A 21,692-nucleotide genomic window follows, 5' to 3' on the forward strand; every position below is an offset into this window, starting at 1 on the left:
AAATATGTCAAAAAATTATGATACACTCATTTATAAAGCAAAAAAAATACTTGTTGTAAAGAAGTTAATAATCATACTTAAACTTAAATTTATTCATAAATTCTAATTTCATACTTCTTTAATCTATTTCTTAATTCAATAAATGTGATTAAAAATAAAACAATAAATTTATAATTATTATAACATAATATTAAAATTAATTTAAAACATATATACCTTTTTAGTCTCTTGAAAATAATCACACCAAATTAACCCAAAATATTTAAGTTGGGGCCGAATCTTAGGGCCAGCCGGGTCATGTGCACTATTCCACTATCTCCTCGCACTCCTTCCTTTTACTGATTTACATGCTACACAAGTTTCAAACGGGAGAAAGTTGATTAAACCTTAACCTGAAATATTTGATGAGTCATATTTGACATGACAAGGCACTGGCAGGGAAGAAAGAGAGATAGTTGTTTGAAAAAATATTCAATAATTCATAGCAGATGAAGATCTTGATGAGATAGGTTTTTCACACTTTACCAAAATCTCTTCAGTCTCAGCAATTCTTCAACACACTGGTATGCATTTTACACTCAAACAACTTTTTCATACACTTGCATCCCACTACAACTTTGAATGTAATTGAAGAACATTATTTAATCCTTAGTAATTGTTTCTGTTAGGGGAGCTCAGAGATCTTATTAAGGAAATGGACAAAATTTCTGATCTGCCAAAGATGATCCTCCATGACATTCTTTCAAGATTGCCTTACAAAGATGCTGCAAGGACCAGTGTTTTGTCCAAGGCTTGGCATGAAACATGGTCCTCATTCCCCATCTTGGTCTTCGACGGCTCTCGATGCGTGCGCGTGCACTTGAAGGATAGAAAAGATCCCCTGAAGATACAAGACAACAGGAGGAAAGCCAACAGCTTCCTCAAGTCTGTGGATAGGACACTTGTTAGGTTCCACCACCACGGCTTTGCCATCAAAGAATTTAACCTGAGTATGATGTTCTTCCATCCTCGGTTCATGCCACATCTCGTCGACCGGTGGATGAAGATAGCAGGTGAAAGTAGTAGTATTCAGGTGCTAAAGCTTGAACTTGAACTTGCTGGCTGTTTCTTTGGATGTGAGTTTGACTCTCACGCCGTTGATAATTACTACTACTTGCCACCAGATGTACTGAAAGCCAAGTCATTAACTGAATTAGTGTTGTTCGGGAAGATTAGAGCAGACAAATTGATTGTAAATCACAGAATTAGGTTCCCTATGTTGCGGATATTGTCCTTAGTTGGTGTTTATTTGGGACATGAACAAGCGCTTGAAGATCTCATTTCTGGTTGTCCTATGATTGAGGAATTAATATTGGAGCACTGTGTTGGATTGGAAAATGTAAAAGTACATGATTTGCCTAAGCTAAAGTCTGCTAAGTTTTCTGGATTTCGTGAAATTCATGTTGATGTGCCGAGTCTAGAGAATCTTCAACTCGGTAATGACAAATTAGAGTTCCCTTGTGATATCAGTATAGACAAGTGCAGAAATTTGAAGGGGTTTTTTTTAGGGGCTGTGAGTTCTGTTTTTGTCTCTAACCAATGGTTGCTTGAACTTTTTGACAAGTTTCCATTCCTTGAGAGGTTGGAATTAAGTGGTTGTGTTACATCTGAGAGCCTAATGATCTCCAGTTCTCGCCTCAAGGTTTTGTCCTTCGAGGCTTGCGTAGAGTTGAAGGAAGCTAAGATCGATGCGCCGAATTTAGAGTCATGTAAATATTCTGGACAATTCAGCCACATGCCAGCAGCTATATCTTTTGAGAATTGTTCAAATCAGGTGGATTTTGATGTTGTCTTCGCACTAGAATTTCGTATGGATTTGAAAAGGCTTAGGGCATTTATCCAGAACATAGCACCAAGAAATGTTATGGTATCCTTGTATCTTGGAATCATGAAAGGTTCATCTGTAAGTGTACATTACCAAATTATGTTTTAGTTGATAAAATAAAACTTTACATGGAGAAATTTGATGCCATTTGTGTTGGAATTGTATTTTGGATGAGCAGATTGTGTTCCATGAAGATGTACTAGAAAATGTTCAAGTCCCTTTGCGAAGGATCAAACAATTGAGGTTATCGGTAGATGAAGAAACTGAAGAGTTTTGTGTGCTTCTTATCAATGATTTGTTTTGGAGCTTCCGTCCTGCTATTATTTCTTTGAACCTGAAATTATGCAGCAGAATATTCCTTAAGGTTTGTCATTGATTCATTGCCTCTTAACTCCTGATTTGATTCTCCAATGCATGATCAATTTTTTCAGTGGTTTGATTCGTGAAAAAACAAAAATAATTTGAAAGATAATAAAAAGGTTAAAGTAGCCTTCTAAAGATTTACTATGTTGACAAAATTGATAAATTGTAAAATAGTTTTTTTTTTTTTTTTTATATGAAAGACTGACATGATACTATGTAAGATTATCATCAAATTTATTTGCCAATTTTTTAAATCTAAAGGATTTTTTTGTGATTTTAGTTGTTAGTTCTGAATCTTTCAGTTTCGGTAGTTTAAAAATGTTTGATAACTCTATTTTCTGAGTGCTATTGTGTTAATTTATTATATATCAATCAATACATATTAAAATAATGAAAAAGTTTATCAACCAATTCTATATGCAATAAAATAGCCAACTTTTTTAAAAAATCTGATTTTTAAATTTTAAAAACTAGTTTTACGCTTAAAAAACATGTACCCTCTCACTCCCTTCACCTCTCTAATTCTAGTTGTCAATTGGTCAAATCAACAACAGCTACTATTGGAGAAGCTAAGGTGCAACAACGAGGAAGAGAGACGCTGCAGTTCAAGTCATCAAATGAAATGTTGGTGGCATGATTTGAAAGATGTCAAAGTCAGAAGCTCTCCTAAGAAATATGAGAACCTCAGTGATTGTGAAGAACTCTTGGATTCATTGCCAATAAATTTTTTTTCCCCGAATCTGCAGCTTAACTTTGAGTTAGAGTGGGACTCATTACAGTAAGACAACTTACAATATAAAATTACAACTGCAATTTGTTATGTCGTTTTTGTTTTCTTGCCTTCTTTGTGTTAGACTGTGGATGAACCAGTTGAAAGTAATTGATATGTTCTGGTTTAATATTCAGCATAAAAAATAAGTTTCAATTTTAACATTTTATATCAGAATAGCTTGCTTGTCAAAGATTTTTCATCAAAATAATTAAACTTATAAAAGATTTTATATTAAAATAATCAAATATCTTGTTACAGAATAATCAAATACTTTTTATAGCAGTACATTCAAACTATTTTTTGTAAATAACAAATAAATATTCTTATTTGTTAACTAATTAATGACTGATTTCTAATTTTCAATATCTATATAGTATTTTTTAACAATTATATTATGCATATATAAAAAATTAGTCGCTCATTAACTATTAGATATCTATTGTATATCTCTAATTTTAAGGCCAAAATGTACCACATGTCAGTATGTTACTCTCTCATTATAATTGAAATCAAATTTTTTCCTCTAAAATTAAAGAACTCTTCCCTCTTCTCTCTTCCTTTCTTTATCTCTCTCATTTCTTCATTTACTCTATCTCTCTTATATATCATTATTAATAACTAATTACGAATTTAACAATGAAAATATACAACATAACATTCTCTAATTGTATTTAAATTAAAATAAAATTAAAATTGAAATACTAAATTTGAAATATAACTATATTATATATTATATTTATATATTACTAACTAATTTAATAATTAAAATGTGTCGCATGACACTCTCTTATTAAAATTTAGAGAAAATATTTTCTTCTAAAATTAGTAAACATCCTTCTTATATTTTCTTATCTGCCTCTCTCTTTTTTTCTATTTCTCTTTATCCTTCCCACTCTATATATAATTTATAATTTATATTTTATATTAATAATTTGACAGATCAAAATGTGTCACCAGATATTTTCATTATAATTAAAATAAAAAATTTTCTTAACTTCCAAAATTAACAAACTCCCTCTTTCATTCTTTTTCTTTATCTTTCTCTCTCTTTTCTCTCATTCTTTATTTTTCTTTACCTTTATGTTTTACAAAAAATAAAATTAATAACATAATATAATTTAAATAAAAAATATTATAATATACATATTGATGGTTTCAGTGGCTAAGAGAAGGGGGGGTTGAATCTTAGCCCCCTTTTTCGGTGCTAACACTTGCTGAACTTCAGAGAAGACTTTTCTGTTTTTGCTCGTCACTTAACACGAGCAACTTTGTTTTGTCTCGTCACTTAACCCGAGCAACTTTGTTTTGTCTCGTCACTTGGCACGAGATAATTCTGGCTTTTGCTCCTGTGTAGTAGAAAACAGAAATGGAGTAGAAAGAGAAGAAGATTGCACCCAGATATATCCTGGTTCGGCTGCTAAGTGCAGTGCAGCCTACATCCAGTCTCCATCACAAACATGATGGAATTTCACTATAATCAATCTGATTACAACTTGTAAAGTGCTAACCTAACTTACAAGGGGATTCCCACAGAATCATGATACACAACATAGATGAACAAATGACCTCTAAGACATCTATGGCTTTTTCTTTTAATTTTGCACTCTCTGCCTTTTTCCGCTCTATGGCTTTTTCATACAAACCTCACTTGTTTGTCTTTTTCCATGAGACTCAAGACATGACAAAATTAAACAGAAAAATTACAAAACAGAGAACATTGAAGGAGAAGAGAAAACTGTTAGCTCAGGTAGCTCTGAGAACTCTGTGCCTTGCACTCTCAAATTTTCTCCTTGCTTCCAACAGTGGTTGTTCCCCCTTTTTAAAGAAGAGGAAAGCCTCCACACTTGAAGCCAAAACCGAACCAACTTCTTCCTCCTTCAACAAACACAGAACCGGTTCGGCCACTCAGAGAGAGAAGAGATAACCATGCATTAACCAACATGCAATTACCTCTAGTCCTTTCTTGATCATCACCCTTCATCAATCCGGGCTCTCCATCCTTGGCTTCCTCTCCAAGATGGATTTCTGGCCCTTGATGCCTCATGATGATGATGACTTCATCTGCTTCAATCTCTGCCTTCAACCATCACTTCGCCACTCTAGCTACTCCCTGTGGTGGTTGAGCAGAATCAAAGACAAGCCATGCTTCAAGAATCTCCTCTAGCTGGCCGAATCTTCTTCTTCCATTTTTGAGCATGAAAGGCTCAAGATATCCTCACCAAATCTAACCACATTTGGTGAATATCTTAGCCACAGCTCACTTTTATTTTTTTGTGTTTTCTTGCCATCATTTTGATGGTCTTTAGGCTTGCTTTCTCTCTTTTTTGGTAGCTCATTTTTGCTTCCATGGCTGCCAATATTTCCTGTGCAATAACCGAAGAGAGAAAGAGATGAGAGAGAAATAAAGAATCTGAAGAAAAGCAATGTAGAGTGGTTAAACACATTAAGAACTTGCTTTTACTTCCCTTAGAGTGACGTGCATAGTCATAATAGCCATCAAATCAATCTTCTCTCTCCTTTTTGTGTTTCCAATGCATTAAATCAAATTTGAATTCCATCCAAAGTGAAGAATGGAATCCGTTGGAGGCAATGAACCAATTTTCTTTGCTTCTTGGGTTCGGTCATGCATGGAAACATTCATCAAAATTTGAATTTGGGCTATGTTGCAATAAAGCTTAATCTGACCCAATAAAATTCTGTTTCATTCAAATTGATTTGGGCTTTGTGACAATATAATCAAAGCTGGCCCATTTAGATAACATTTGCTTTCCTGATAAAATTGATTTCGGATCAAGCATGGAAAGCACACAAGAAAGCATTTGTTTGGGCTTGTAACAATAATATTTATTCTGGCCCAATTTTAACTAGCTTTAATTGCAACAGTTGGGCTTTGTTAATTTTCTTTTGTTTCGGCCCAGCATAAAATCTGCACAACAAAATTATTAATTAAGCATATATGAATTAGGATTAAATTAATAATTTTGTATTTAAATATTTTAATAATGTTTGTTCATCATCAAAATTAAATAAGAGTTTTCCAAACTCATCAATCTCCCCCTTGATGACAAACATTATTAAAATTGAAATGGAAAGAAATTTAAAGATTGAGTAAGGAATACTCCCTTTGATTTTGAATTTCTCCCCCTTTCAAAATGTCACATGGCTCCCCCTTAATATATGCTATTTTACCAAGGGAAGCATAAACCTGTAACATTTAAATCAAGCTTCAAGTAACAATGTTATTTAGCAAATTTTATAATGCTAAATGCTTGATTTATGAGCAGTTTTAATTGATAATCAAAACTCATTTGATATCATAAACTGATTTACTGCTCAAACTTTCATACAACATAAAGCTATCCAAATATTTTTCAAAAATTTCCTGTTTAGGATATCAGAGCAAAACAATATGATGAAAAATATTTGAAGAACAAAACAAGGCAGTTTTGATATTTTACACAAGTTAAAGGAACTGCCAAAAAATAAATTTTCAATCCAACAAGTTTATCAATGATTGAAACAAACAGCCAGGCATCAAAATAAATCAATCATTATAAACCTAATGCCAAATAAACTTATCATGATAAACTAAAAATGCAGTTCAAACAGTAATGATCATAGTAAAACAAATGCAATAACAACATGCATTCTTTAAATAAGGGTGATCATGAATTTTCAAAATTGAAAATTTCAACCCCTGTTGCCCTGTTTTTCCAGCCCCTGTTTCGTTCCAATTTCAATTTTGGAACCTAAATTTCCTCCCCCTTTTGTCATCAAAGGGGCACCTGCACAAACCATGATTAATATAACAAAAAATGCGAGTTAAAGTAGTAAGAGTGTATCAAAGTATCCTAGAGATTATCCTACAACAGTGAGTATCAAGTCATGCTTATACAAAAAAGATTGAGCCTAATGGAGCCAATATCAAACAGAAAAAGAATCACTAATCATCAGAGAATTGAATGTCTTCTTCCTCAGCGCCTCCTTCACTATCATCTCCCAAATCCTTGTTAAGGTGTTCCAGCATCAAGTTGACCCTTTCTTTGCAGTTTTTCCAAGCTTTCTCATTCTCATAAGCTTGCTTCCGGACTTCTTTATGAGATCGAAACATCATGTCTGCCATGTTTGAGAATTCTCCCAAAATCTGTTGAATGGATCTGATTGTTTTGGAAGATTCTGGCTTTCCTTCATGCTCACTGTCCGATTTTCGCCCTTTGGTTTCCTTAGTCGCTCCTCCACCTCGGATTGTAGACACATCGTTTTCTACCTTCTCATTCAACAAATCAACTTTAAAGTACTCAAATATTCCAGTTAAAAACATACCATAAGGCAGGTTAGCCTTTTTGGTGCTTCTAACAGAATCCCACATGTGTCTAATCATAATATAACCAAAGGAGATAGGAGTAGAGGTAACCAAAGCAAACAAGATGAGACAGTCAGAAAATGTTACTCGGTTGTGTGAGCCGCATTGGGGAGTCAGAATATGAGTGATGATTCTGTGAAGCAGGGAATTGACCGGTCCAAGGGCTTTGTGGGTTGGAATGGTGCCATGCAATCCATAGAGGTTTTTGCAAATGTGCTGGAGAACGGTATTGTGTGAAACGCCAACTTGTGTGTCCCATTTCTCTACCATATATGCTCGCGGACCTTCATCCTTGAAGCCCAGGGCCGCTCCAATTGTCTCAGCATCAAGGGCTATTTGAACCCTTTTGACATAGGAATGAAGGGTGCCATCAATGAGTCGCATATTAGCATAAAATTCTCGAACAAGACCTGGGTACACTGGTTTTTTGATAAGGAGCAGAGGCTTCCAGTTGAGAAGTTCAAACAGAGAGGGAATGTTGGTGTTCTTGAGATTTTCGAGACTAACAAGATAGGTAGTGCACAAATGACGTTTCTCCATAACCTCTTTATGAAACTCAAAAGAGGTGCAGGAGTTAAATCTGCTTGGATCAAAATGAGAGTGAGACTTGCCATACTTGTCTCGGAATTCCATGGATTCCAAGTTTGGAGGTTCAGTTGTGTCATTTAGTGCAAACCCTTGATTCTTCTTTGAGCTTTTTCCGGGGGTAGTCTTCTTCGGTGATGAGGGAGGAGGTGAAGGAGTAGGAGAAGTATGAGATTCTTGCTCTTCTTCTTCAACTGCGGGTTTCTTGTTCTTGCCTCGGCCTGAACTCTTGTGAGCAATCACCTTTTTTCTCATGGTGGTTGTTTGTTTGGATGGTGGTGAAGGAGAAGATGATGAGGTTGAATGAATGTGTATATGTGTGTGGGTTTGAGGCGTTGATGGTTTCTGAGAAAGAAGAATTCTTTCACTCTTTCTTGGCGCAGTTTTCTTTTTCATAGTAATGGAGGAATGAGAATATGAAAGGGTGTGGTTGATAACCGAGTGGAGTGGGAGAGAAGCAAGGTGGGTAATGCATTAAATGTAGCTTGGAGAGAGAGAATGATGGAAATAATGATCATTAGTGGACGGTTAATGACCATTATGGGGTGGTTATTACTCAAAAAGATGATTTCCCTTTTAACTTTTGAAATCCAAAACTGAAAAGTGGTTGCCTTAAATCAAGGGATTAGATGGAGAGAAGGATTTGATTTGACAATAACCACTTCCAAGAAGATATGATGACACAAGGAGGAAGATTCTTATGTACATAGAGAGATAACTAACAAAACTGTTATGGTGGGGTCATGAAATTTGGTGGGGCCCATAAAATTTGAATTCTGCATTGCCTCCCCCTCGACCACAGCTCTTCCATTGTGCCATTTATTTTCATCTCGTCCAATCCTACGAGCAAAACTGAACAGAGTCACAAATTCACAGATTTTCAATAAAACTTAAATCAAACATTCCCAAACTTTTTCTCAATGTACAGAATCTGTCTTCACAGAGAGGTTTTGTAAAAATATCAGCAATTTGGTCTTCAGATTTTACAAATTGAATATCAATAGTACCCTTTTGCACATGTTCTCTAATAAAGTGATATTTTATCTCAATGTGCTTAGTTCTTGAGTGCAGAACAGGATTTTTAGAAATGTTTATAGCACTCATATTATCACAAAATAAGGGTATACTATTGATTTTTAATTTGTAATCTTCCAATTGTGTTTTTAACCAAATTAATTGTGAGCAACAAGCAGATGCGGAAACATATTCGGCTTCAGCAGTAGATAGAGCCACTGTGGCTTGTTTCTTGCTTGACCACATGTTGAGTGAGCTTCCAAGGAAGCAACACATGCCTGAGGTGCTCCTCCTATCTACTCGATCTCCCGCATAATCTGCATCACAAAAACCTACTTATTCTTGTCAAATTGAGCAAGCTCCTCTTGCATTGCTTTGACCCATGATAGATCCTCAAGAGCTTGTTTGACACTGTTGGGCTCTATTTGTGACAAGAGAGCAAGATTGCTAGGTTCGGTTTGCCTTTTGGTGGAGGATCTTGTGGTTACACCTTGAGAGGGATCACCAATGATGAAGTCATGAGGATAGCCCCTCATGGACTTCCATTCTCTGGGCTTTCGGACAGGTGTTGAGCTTTGATGAACTTCTGGTGGTCTCACTGTTTCAGTTTCTCGTCCCTGCTCAGGAGACAAATCGGAAGTTTCTCCTTCAATTTGACGAGACAAAACTGGACTGGCAGATTCTTCATTCTGGACAGATTTGGGATTTTCTTTGCTTGTTCCAGCTCCTTCTCCATCTGAATCATTATCAACTTTCCCAACAGCCACTATTTTTCCTTTTGCATCATCACCAAAGGTAACAAGTCCTCCATCATATTCATCAAGCTTTATGAAGAAGGTTGTCTTTCCGGTCATATGCCTAGAACATCCGCTATCCATGTACCACATATTTTCCTTTTTCTTGGATGCTAGGCAGACCTACAAAATAAACTCAAGTGACCTTAGGTATCCAAATTTTCTTGGATCCTTTCACGTTAAACCATCTCTTGTGTCCCAGATCATTATAATCAAAAACAACCTTGTAAACTTTATCACCTATCATTCTTTCTCCAAAGAAACATTGAACTGGAAAATGACCACTTCGGTTACATAGTCTACAAAATCTTGGAGTTGCTGTTTTGTTAAAGGAAGTTGGGTCTTGATACTTAACATCATTCGAAGATGAAGCAATGTTTTCAAAATGTGATTTTTCAGATTTATAAAAGCCCAACCCAGCTTTGTCATAAAGAGGTTTTTGACTAGCCAATATTTGATTCAAATTTTTAGAACTTTGGGTGAACTTGGCTAAGTCTTCCTTAAGTCTTTTAACCTCTTTAAGCAACTCTTCATTTTGCTTAAAACAATTCACATATGCAAGGACAGAATGATCACTTTCACAGCTTCTAACTTGGGCTTTTAACTGCTTATTCTCTTCCACAAGATCACAAGCAGTTTCGGCCTCTCTTAGTTTTTCTTTGAGAAAGTCATTTTCAGCTTTAAGAATGAAATTTTGTTGTTCAAGATCTTGATTCTCAGTTAGAAAACATCTTATTTTTTCAGAAAGATGGTCTATCATAAGATGAAGGTCTTCAGTGTCAGGGTTTTGAAATGATACCTGATCTATCTCATTTGCCATGAGACAGGGTTGTGATTTAGTCTCAGACTCTTCATCATCATCATCTGAGTCATTTTCCAAATCTTCCCATGTGGCCATCAGTCCCTTCTTCTTCACTCTTTTCGGCTTCTCTTCCTTTTTCAACTTGGGACAATCAGATTTGAAATGACCCATTTCCTTGCAATTGTAACAAGTTACTTTGCTAAGGTCTTTCTTCATCCTCCTTGAGCTGCTGCCTTTGCCTTTGAGCTTTGCCATTTTCCTGAATTTTTTTGCAAACAACACAAACTCATTTTCAGAAGAGTTATCACTGGATTCATCATCCAGAGGGTTAGTCACAGAAGAAAAAGCAATTCCTTTCTTTTTTGAATCTTTTTTCAAATAGGAGTTTTCAAAAGCAAGAAGATTTCCTCTCAAATTATCAAGTGTCATGGAATCTAAATTACTACTCTCAGAAATAATTAAAGCTTTTGTTTCCCACTCTTTTGTGAGACATCTCAACACTCTTCTCACTAGCACAGATTCTGAATGTGTGATTCCAAGAGCATCTAAGCCAACAGTGATGATATTGAACCGTTCGAACAGTTCATCAATGGACTCTCCTTCCTTCATTGCAAACATTTCATATTCCCTGTTTAACATGTCTGTTCGAGTCTTCTTTACAATGGTAGTTCCTTCATGAGTGATTTGCAACTTGTCCCAGATTTCCTTTGCCGTTGTGCATCGTGATACTCGTCGGTATTCCTCAAAGCTGATAGCACAGTTGAGCAGATTGGTTGCCTTAGCATTTAACTCCACCGTCTTCCTATCTTCCTCGGTCCAGCTTGCTTCTGGTTTAAGAGAGATTACTCCTTGAGCATTTGTGGTTGTTGGAAATTTATGACCTTCTAAGATGATCTTCCAAAGTCTGTAATCCACGGCTTGTACAAATATCTTCATTCTCTCCTTCCAAAAGGTATAATTTTTCCCATTGAAGAGGGGAGGTCTGTTGCTTGATTGACCTTCAGCAAGATTGTATGACAACATATTTGTGCCACTCTTTTCTGCCATGAGGATCTTTACTCCAAGCTGCAAAGCTTGATCTCTTTGAGACCAAGCTCTGATACCAATTGATGGTTTCAGTGGCTAAGAGAAGGGGGGGTTGAATCTTAGCCCCCTTTTTCGGTGCTAACACTTGCTGAACTTCAGAGAAGACTTTTCTGTTTTTGCTCATCACTTAACACGAGCAACTTTGTTTTGTCTCGTCACTTAACACGAGCAACTTTGTTTTGTCTCGTCACTTGGCACGAGATAATTCTGGCTTTTGCTCTTTGTTTTGTCTCGTCACTTGGCATGAGATAATTCTGGCTTTTGCTCCTGTGTAGTAGAAAACAGAAATGGAGTAGAAAGAGAAGAAGATTGCACTCAGATATATCCTAGTTCGGCTGCTAAGTGCAGTGCAGCCTACATCCAGTCTCCATCACAAACATGATGGAATTTCACTATAATCAATCTGATTACAACTTGTAAAGTGCTAACCCAACTTACAAGGGGATTCCCACAGAATCATGATACACAACATAGATGAACAAAGGACCTCTAAGACATCTATGGCTTTTTCTTTTAATTTTGCACTCTCTGCCTTTTTCCGCTCTATGGCTTTTTCATACAAACCTCACTTGTTTGCCTTTTTCCATGAGACTCAAGACATGACAAAATTAAACAGAAAAATTACAAAACAGAGAACATTGAAGGAGAAGAGAAAACTGTTAGCTCAGGTAGCTCTGAGAACTCTGTGCCTTGCACTCTCAAATTTTCTCCTTGCTTCCAACAGTGGTTGTTCCCCCTTTTTAAAGAAGAGGAAAGCCTCCACACTTGAAGCCAAAATCGAACCAACTTCTTCCTCCTTCAACAAACACAGAACCGGTTCGGCCACTCAGAGAGAGAAGAGATAACCATGCATTAACCAACATGCAATCACCTCTAGTCCTTTCTTGATCATCACCCTTCATCAATCCGGGCTCTCCATCCTTGGCTTCCTCTCCAAGATGGATTTCTGGCCCTTGATGCCTCATGATGATGATGACTTCATCTGCTTCAATCTCTGCCTTCAACCATCACTTCGCCACTCTAGCTACTCCCTGTGGTGGTTGAGCAGAATCAAAGACAAGCCATGCTTCAAGAATCTCCTCTAGCTGGCCGAATCTTCTTCTTCCATTTTTGAGCATGAAAGGCTCAAGATATCCTCACCAAATCTAACCACATTTGGTGAATATCTTAGCCACAGCTCACTTTTATTTTTTTGTGTTTTCTTGCCATCATTTTGATGGTCTTTAGGCTTGCTTTCTCTCTTTTTTGGTAGCTCATTTTTGCTTCCATGGCTGCCAATATTTCCTGTGCAATAACCGAAGAGAGAAAGAGATGAGAGAGAAATAAAGAATCTGAAGAAAAGCAATGTAGAGTGGTTAAACACATTAAGAACTTGCTTTTACTTCCCTTGGAGTGGCGTGCATAGTCATAATAGCCATCAAATCAATCTTCTCTCTCCTTTTTGTGTTTCCAATGCATTAAATCAAATTTGAATTCCATCCAAAGTGAAGAATGGAATCCGTTGGAGGCAATGAACCAATTTTCTTTACTTCTTGGGTTCGGTCATGCATGGAAACATTCATCAAAATTTGAATTTGGGCTATGTTGCAATAAAGCTTAATCTGACCCAATAAAATTCTGTTTCAATCAAATTGATTTGGGCTTTGTGACAATATAATCAAAGCTGGCCCATTTAGATAACATTTGCTTTCCTGATAAAATTGATTTCGGATCAAGCATGGAAAGCACACAAGAAAGCATTTGTTTGGGCTTGCAACAATAATATTTATTCTGGCCCAATTTTAACTAGCTTTAATTGCAACAGTTGGGCTTTGTTAATTTTCTTTTGTTTCGCCCAGCATAAAATCTGCACAACAAAATTATTAATTAAGCATATATGAATTAGGATTAAATTAATAATTTTGTATTTAAATATTTTAATAATGTTTGTTCATCATTAAAATTAAATAAGAGTTTTCCAAACTCATCACATATTTTTATTTAATTTTAAATTTTTACTGCTTATCTTTTTAATATATATTTTCAGATTTTTTAAAATATTTATTACATATAATTTTAAAAAAAATACTAATGTTGTGATTAAAAATTAAAATTAAGATTCAATTGTTTTTAAAAAAATGAGTTAATTTTATAACTATCAATATAATTTTTTTTATGTTAATATCTAATTATATTTTTATATATATAGAAAAAATATTATTTTTAAATAGTAAGTATAAAAATTAATTATTTCTATTTGTGCAATAAACTCAATATCTAATCAAATATAAAAACATACACGTTAAATTCTTTCAAATTTTAGATAATGAATATTAAAATTAAGTAAAAAAAAATTAAACTCTTTCATTTGAAAATAATAACTAAAAAACTTATTATTTAATTTTATTTAAGATTCTGGTATTTTTAACCGACGGAGACTTTTGTCCCTTACGACTATTTTATAAAAGTAGTTTAATGCTATAAATTTTTTGTGTCATAATCTATAATATTAGGATCGACGTAATTTTAAAAAATTTATATTTTCGTAATAGTATTACAGGTAAAAATACTAATAGAAATATATATTTAACAACTCATAATTTTTTTATGATCCAACTGTAAACAAATTTTATTATTTATTTATTGCATATTTGCTTACTCTGTTATGAGTTTATGACATTTGATTATTTTAGTAGTTAATTATTTAATTATATATATATATATTTGATGGTTATTTTTAATATATGTAAAATATTTTTATTTTTAATTTATTTCATAAGGAAAGTAACACACTCTATAGATAGTAATTTGAAGTGAATAAATTCTAATCTGGATTTACTTTGATAAAATATAGAATTAATTTACATATTTTATAGTTATAATTGTTCATAGTTATATAACGTTCATAAATTAATTTTTTCTCACTGTAGGTTCAAAAGTTGATGTATAACAATTAAATAAAATTATGGATAACAGAGAAAAATTTTATACCATTTAATGTATATAAAATTAGAAAATCAGAAAAGGATTTCCCCTCCCTTCTATTGAATCCAATGGAACAACCTGCCTTGAATATAAAAGATCTCCAAGATAAAAGATCAACCATTTAATTTTAATTTTAGTGACTGATTTTAATGTATAAATAATATTTTTATATTTTTTTATTTACTAAATATAAAACAAGATATTTATATTAAAAACAATGCTTACTAATAAACTGATCTTAAAAATAGCTTTTTAATAAGCACAAATAATAATAATTATACTTAGTAAAATAATTTTTAAAATATAATGACCATAATAATCATAAAATGAGAGAAAATTTTGATTCTGAATGAAGCTTTACATTTGAATATTTATTATATATTTTAGATTTTTTAATATTTTGAATAATTATAAACTAATTTTAAAAAAATTTTCGTACGTACTTTCAAAAACTTTTAACCTTTTAAAACTACAAACACATATACACAATCGTTTTTAATTTATCAAGTATAAAAATGATGTATTTACAAGTATAAATATCTTCTAAAAAATCTTTATCAAATCATGTCTTATTTTAATTTACCATATGCTATAATTTCTAAAAAATTATATTTAAAAATTAATTTTAATAAACTAAAAGTAAGAGTCTTACTGCGATCTCCACCTGACCACCAATCCTTACCATTAATATAATAAATAAGTAAATAAATATATTAATTAACTCAAATACTTGTCAATAGAAATTATAATAATGCTAGTATATGACTATATGTTAATAAAATCTAATAATATTTTCATCTATTTACATCAACCATACATTAGAAAATTACCACATGCATAGTCAAATCGATCTCTCCTTGAGGTTTGTTATTCCCTAAACCTGTTAAAGCTATATAATTGTAACTCATGCAATGTTACAACATTACTTGATTGTTGTTGTGAACTGTTGTTGTAACAAATTCACTGGCAATGTTTCTTTTTGCGGCAGTACTTCTCTGTCCGGCGGCGGTATCAACGCCAGTCCCCGCGACAACTGATGCCTACTGCGTTGAGGATTCATGATTTGATTTCCCAATAATACATTATGAAGGTACCCAGGTCCAAGTGCAATTAAGACCTATTATGAATAATTCTTGTGGTTGTTGCATCCCTAATGTTCTACTACTATGACTAAAAGCAGAAAAATTTGAATAATAATTTTGCATATTAGGCTGAGATGGTGGTAAGTAGTTCGTATAAGCAGACGCCATGGCGAGAATCTCTCTCCTCTTTGTGTGCATTCTGATGCCCTCCCAAAGCTTGGCTATTGGAGAATTTCTTGTTCCAAAACTTACACTGTAACTGTCTTATTTTGCGGATATTTTTTTAGTAGCTTACATGACTTTGGTGATGGGGCAAGAAGCTTTCCACAATCTCTACCGTGGCTACTAGTATTATCTGATGATGGCACCATGTTTCAGCTCTTGATAATCAAAACTATGTATTCACAAATTGTGCTTATCTAGTATATGATATTGTTGCCTTTTTAGTTCTCCTTAATTTTAATTTGGATTATATATATACTTTCCAATTATAGTAGGGTAGTTTTGATTTAATTAGCTAAGTTATCATGCTATGTTATTATATATCAAATCTTTTTTTTTTCAATTTAATTACTATATTAAATTAATAAGACGAGAGACTTACTAAGTTGGTGAATTACTCTACTCATTTACCATTTTTCAGTATTTGTATTGTTGTATATAGTGACAGGCACGCGCTGTGGACATGATATTGAATCTGCCAGAGCACATCCTTCATGAAATTCTTTCAAGAACAAGAAGAAAAGATGCCATGAGGGCCAATATTTTGTCCAAGTTGATGCCATGAGCACATCCTTATTAGCATTCTTGAATCCAAATCATTGGTTTACCTCACCTTGGTTGGCAGTTTTAGACTTGTTAAATCATTATTCATAACAATAGAACCGCTAATAGGACACATGTACGTGGTCGAATGTAAAATATCTAGGCTTTCAATATCCAAACAATTTTACACATGTGCGGGCCAGGTCATGTGCACTATTCCACTATCTCCTCGCACTCCTTCCTTTTACTGATTTACATGCTACACAAGTTTCAAACGGGAGAAAGTTGATTAAACCTTAACCTGAAATATTTGATGAGTCATATTTGACATGACAAGGCACTGGCAGGGAAGAAAGAGAGATAGTTGTTTGAAAAAATATTCAATAATTCATAGCAGATGAAGATCTTGATGAGATAGGTTTTTCACACTTTACCAAAATCTCTTCAGTCTCAGCAATTCTTCAACACACTGGTATGCATTTTACACTCAAACAACTTTTTCATACACTTGCATCCCACTACAACTTTGAATGTAATTGAAGAACATTATTTAATCCTTAGTAATTGTTTCTGTTAGGGGAGCTCAGAGATCTTATTAAGGAAATGGACAAAATTTCTGATCTGCCAAAGATGATCCTCCATGACATTCTTTCAAGATTGCCTTACAAAGATGCTGCAAGGACCAGTGTTTTGTCCAAGGCTTGGCATGAAACATGGTCCTCATTCCCCATCTTGGTCTTCGACGGCTTTGACCAAGGCGTGTTCTTGCGCTTTGAGGATACAAATGATCCCCTGAAGATACAAGATCACAGAAGGAAAGTCAACAACTTCCTCAACTCTGTGGACAGAACACTTGTTAGGTTCCACCACCACGGCTTCGCCATCAAAGAATTCAGCCTTAGTATGATGTTCTTCCATCCTCAGTTCATGCCACATCGCGTCGACCGGTGGATGAAGATAGTAGGTGAAAGTAGTAGTATTAAGGTCCTAAAGCTTGAACTTAAAGTTGTTGAGCATCGCTTTGGATTTAAGTTTGACCACACGGTTGATAACTATTACTGCTTGCCATCAGATGTAGTGAAAGCAAAGTCATTAACTGAATTAAAGTTGTCGGGGAAGATTAGAGTGGATAAATTGTTTGCAAATCACAGAATTAGGTTCCCTTTGTTGCGGATATTGTCCTTAATTGATGTTTATTTGGGACATGAACAAGCCATGGAAGATCTCATTTCTGGTTGTCCTATGATTGAAGACTTAAAATTGGAGAACTGTGTTGGATTGGAAAATGTAAAGGTACATGATTTGCCTAAGCTAAAGTCTGCTAAGCTTTCTGGATTTCATGAAATTGATGTTGATGTGCTGAGTCTAGAGTTTCTTCAAATTACTAACCATGACACAGAGTTCCCTTGTGATATCAATATAGACAAGTGCAGAAATTTGAAGGTGCTTCTTTTAGAGGCTGTGAGTTCTGTTTTTGTCTCTAACCAATGGTTGCTTGAACTTTTTGACAAGTTTCCTTTCCTTGAGAGGTTGGAATTATGTTGTTGTATTACATCTGAGAGCCTAATGATCTCCAGTTCTAGGCTCAAGGTTTTGTCCTTCCAGGCTTGCTTTGAGTTGAAGGAAGCTAAGATCGATGCACCGAATTTAGAGTCATGTAGATATTTTGGAACTCACAGACACATGCCAGCAGCCATATCTTTTGTGAACTGTTCAAATCAGGTGGAATTTGATGCTGTCTTCGCAATCGAATATCGTCTGGATTTGGAATGGATTAGGGCATTTTTCCAGCACATAGAACCAAGAAATGTTACCTTGTCTCTTAAAATCATGAAAGATACATCTGTAAGTGTACATTACCAAATTCTGTTTTAGTTGCTAAAGTAAAACTTTACATGGAGAACTTTGATGTCATTTGTGTTGGTATTTTATTTTGGATGAGCAGATTGTGTTGAATGAAGATGTGCTACAAAATGTTCAAGTCCCTTTGCTAAGGATCAAACAGTTGAACTTATGGGCAGGTGAAGAAACTCAAGATTTGTGTGTGCTTCTTATCAATGGTTTGTTTTGGAGCTTCCGTCCTGCTATTATTTCTTTGAACCTGAAATTCTGCAGCAGAATATTCGTTAAGGTTTGTCATTTATTCATTGCTCCTTAACTCCTAATTTAATTGTCCAATGCATCATCAATTCTTTCAGTGGTTTGATTCATGAAAAATAAAAAAAAAACAAAAATAACTTGCAAAGATGATAAAAAGATTAAAGTAGCCTTCTAAAGATTTACTATGTTGACAGAATTGATAAATTGTTAAATGGACTATGTTATGTGTATATTAAAATTAGCCACAAAGTCAGTCATCAGTATAAAATACATGCTAAAATATAAATATACGTTGAAAATAAATTAAATCACATATGTATTTATACACAAATATATTAGTAGTGACTGATTTTAGTGTACAAATAACATTTTTGTTTGTTAATTAGTTTTGTTTTTGTTACATATAAAAGACTAACATGATACTATGTAAGATTATCATCAATTGTATTTGCCAATTTTTTAAATCTTTAAAGGATTTTTTTGTCATTTTAGTTGTTAATTCTGAATCTTTAAAGGATTGTGTTAATTTATATATCATTGCATGTTAAAAAAAATATTTACATATCCTTAAAGCATATATTTGATACATGTTTCAAAAATATTTATAACATTTATAGACACTAAGATATTTATAATCTATTTTTTATAAATTAAATAATAATAAATACTTAATACTCTAAATAAGACATTCGTCTTGAATTAATCTATGTTTTTTATAAATGTTTACTAACTATTTCCGGAGAAAATGATCACTATGAATATTTTTAAAAAATTTAAAAATAAAAAATTTACTTTAGCTTAATATATAGTGAAAAGTTGAAGATCTAATTCTAGTTGTCAATTGGTCAAATCAACAACAGCTACTATTGGAGAAGCTAAGGTGCAACAACGAGGAAGAGAGACGCTGCAGTTCAAGTCATCAAATGAAATGTTGGTGGCATGATTTGAAAGATGTCAAAGTCAGAAACTCTCCTAAGAAATATGAGAACCTCAGTGATTGTGAAGAACTCTTGGATTCATTGCCAATAAATTTTTTTTCCCCGAATCTGCAGCTTATCTTTGAGTTAGAGTGGGACTGATTACAGTAATTTGTTATTTCGTTTTATTTTTCTTTCTTTCTTGTCTTCTTTGTGTTGAACTTTAACTCTCGATGAACCACTTGAAAATAATTGATATGTTCTACTTTAACATTCACATCTAAATTTCATAATGCATAATGTTTTAACTTTCAACTATAATATAATAGAAAATTTCCTACGGCATAAAAAATAAGTTATTGTGTATAATACATGTTATTTCGCACAATTTTAACATTTTATATTAGAATAATCAAGTTTATCAAAGATTTTACATTAGAATAATCAAACATACCATTAAAGAATATATAATCAAATGCTTTTTACAGTAGTACATGCAAATTATTTTCTGTAAGAGTAATTCTCCACGTGCAAGCAAATTTTATATCCAAGTGATTTGAGTAACGTATTTCTTTTTCCTGTTTTTTTTTTCTTGCTCTTTTCTTTTTCTTCTTGTTTTTTAAATTCGAATTTATATAATGGATTATTTTTGGTTTATTTAGTATTATATAATAGTTTCGTTTTGATAATATTTTAAGATCATTTGACTGAATTTAAATTTATATAATATATTAATTTTTTATTCATTTGATATTATATAATAGTTTTATTTTGATAATATTTTCGATTCATTCAATCACCACGGAAAATCAGAATTAATAAAAATGTTAGTAAAAATGTTAGTGTTATTGGTGATGATGATAATGATGACAGAGGAGGATGAGGGAGAGATGAAGGTAGTAGAATGGTAGTGGTGACGATGAAGATAATAAAAAAAAAGGAAAAGAAGAAGACGAGAAAGTAGATGACGAAGGCTCGCAATCGTAAATTAAATAACTTAGATAAACTTAAATATAAAATTACTTAGACGTGTAGCAAAACACTCTTTGTATATACCCAACAAATATTCTTGTCTGTTAACTAATTAATTATTTATTTCTAAGATCTATGGAGTATTTTTTAACAATTGTATTATATATATATATATAAAAAATTAGATATTAATTAACTATTAAATATAAAAATATATATTTAACAACTCATTTGTATGATACTACTATAAAAAAAAATCTCCCCAAAAATCTTTTGATTGACTGAGTACTATAATTTTTAAAAAATTATAATTCATAAATTAATTTTAATAAACTAAAAATAAGGGTTTTATTACACCAAATCACTAATGAATACAATTAATATAATAAATAAAATAAACAAATATATTAGTAATTAAATCAAATACTTGTCAATAGAAATTATATTAAAGGTAAATAGAATTTGGATCCTCTAAATTTAAGATTTTCACTTTAAAGAATAAAGTAAAATCTCTCACTATTGAATAATTTTTTTATATTTTTTTATCTTACCTATAAAATAAATTTAATAATATTTTAATCTATTTATATTCACCATACATTAGAAGATGAGTATATATTCTTTTACAGCTTGAGCGTCAAATCGATCTCTCCTTGAGGTTTTTTATTCTCTAAACCTGTTAAAAATATATATATAAAAAATAAAAATTAAAGATAAATAAGAGATAATAATAACAAATAAAAAAATAAAATTAAAAATAAAAAATAAAAAATAAAAAATAAATTAAAATTAAATATAAAAAAAGTTATTCTATTCTTTATTTAATTTTTTGATGCTATAAGAAAGAACTTTTTAATTTAAAATTCGAATTGAAAAAACTCCTCAATATTTTATCAAATTTTTCAGTACAATATGAGAGAATTCACTCAATCTAACATCACTTGTTCACGTCATAATTTCATCAACAGAATAAAAAAATACTTTAATATTCCTCTAATCTCTCTATGCAACAACTACAATAGTTCAGGAGGTATTTATAACTTATTATTAAGTTAAGATAATAAAAATCCTAAATTTACTGACATAAAATTCAATCTAGTAATTAAATAAAAAAATTAAAATATATCAAATTAAATTAAGAATAAAGTATATTTTTGTCTCTAACATTTGTGATTTTTTTCAAAATTACTCATAACTTTAAATGGTAATTAATTTTGTCAATAACGTTTTCTGTTTGTATCAAAATTAT

General features: G+C 32.6%; 2 protein-coding genes across 6 annotated transcripts; both read left to right on the forward strand.

Moving 5' to 3' along the window:
• The first annotated feature begins 240 nt into the window (after positions 1-240).
• LOC112710046 (FBD-associated F-box protein At4g10400) lies at positions 241-3,047 on the forward strand. 4 transcript variants are annotated; one of them, XM_025762126.3, is made up of 4 exons: positions 241-563; positions 669-1,942; positions 2,043-2,228; positions 2,782-3,047. In XM_025762126.3, exons 2-4 carry the CDS (start codon positions 695-697, stop codon positions 3,007-3,009), a joined length of 1,662 nt encoding a protein of 553 aa, XP_025617911.1. In that variant the 5' UTR covers positions 241-563; positions 669-694; the 3' UTR covers positions 3,010-3,047. The 4 variants fall into 4 exon arrangements, with proteins under 4 accessions (XP_025617911.1, XP_025617912.1, XP_072058424.1 ...); XM_025762127.3 differs by having other exon boundaries at positions 292-563; positions 679-1,942; XM_072202323.1 differs by having other exon boundaries at positions 293-563; positions 679-1,942; positions 2,756-3,047.
• Positions 3,048-16,413: 13,366 nt separating this feature from the next.
• On the forward strand, positions 16,414-19,748 carry LOC112710047 (F-box/LRR-repeat protein At1g55660). Of its 2 annotated transcripts, none has more exons than XM_025762129.3 (4): positions 16,414-16,926; positions 17,032-18,299; positions 18,400-18,585; positions 19,415-19,748. In XM_025762129.3, the coding sequence occupies exons 2-4, from the start codon at positions 17,058-17,060 to the stop codon at positions 19,631-19,633; spliced, it is 1,647 nt and encodes a 548-aa protein (XP_025617914.1). In that variant the 5' UTR covers positions 16,414-16,926; positions 17,032-17,057; the 3' UTR covers positions 19,634-19,748. The 2 variants fall into 2 exon arrangements, with proteins under 2 accessions (XP_025617914.1, XP_025617915.1); XM_025762130.3 differs by having other exon boundaries at positions 16,641-16,926; positions 17,042-18,299.
• The last annotated feature ends 1,944 nt before the right edge of the window (positions 19,749-21,692 follow it).

Source organism: Arachis hypogaea, chromosome 9 (assembly GCF_003086295.3).
Source record: "Arachis hypogaea cultivar Tifrunner chromosome 9, arahy.Tifrunner.gnm2.J5K5, whole genome shotgun sequence".
In the NCBI taxonomy this organism is placed as follows: domain Eukaryota; kingdom Viridiplantae; phylum Streptophyta; class Magnoliopsida; order Fabales; family Fabaceae; genus Arachis; species Arachis hypogaea.

Coding starts and splice junctions, on each gene's coding strand:
- LOC112710046 (XM_025762126.3), top strand. CDS start 695: ATGGACAAAATTTCTGATCTGCCAAAGATGATCCTCCATGACATTCTT. Junction 1,943..2,042: donor GAATCATGAAAGGTTCATCT/GTAAGTGTACAT, acceptor TTGGATGAGCAG/ATTGTGTTCCATGAAGATGT. Junction 2,229..2,781: donor GCAGCAGAATATTCCTTAAG/GTTTGTCATTGA, acceptor AATCAACAACAG/CTACTATTGGAGAAGCTAAG.
- LOC112710047 (XM_025762129.3), top strand. CDS start 17,058: ATGGACAAAATTTCTGATCTGCCAAAGATGATCCTCCATGACATTCTT. Junction 18,300..18,399: donor AAATCATGAAAGATACATCT/GTAAGTGTACAT, acceptor TTGGATGAGCAG/ATTGTGTTGAATGAAGATGT. Junction 18,586..19,414: donor GCAGCAGAATATTCGTTAAG/GTTTGTCATTTA, acceptor AATCAACAACAG/CTACTATTGGAGAAGCTAAG.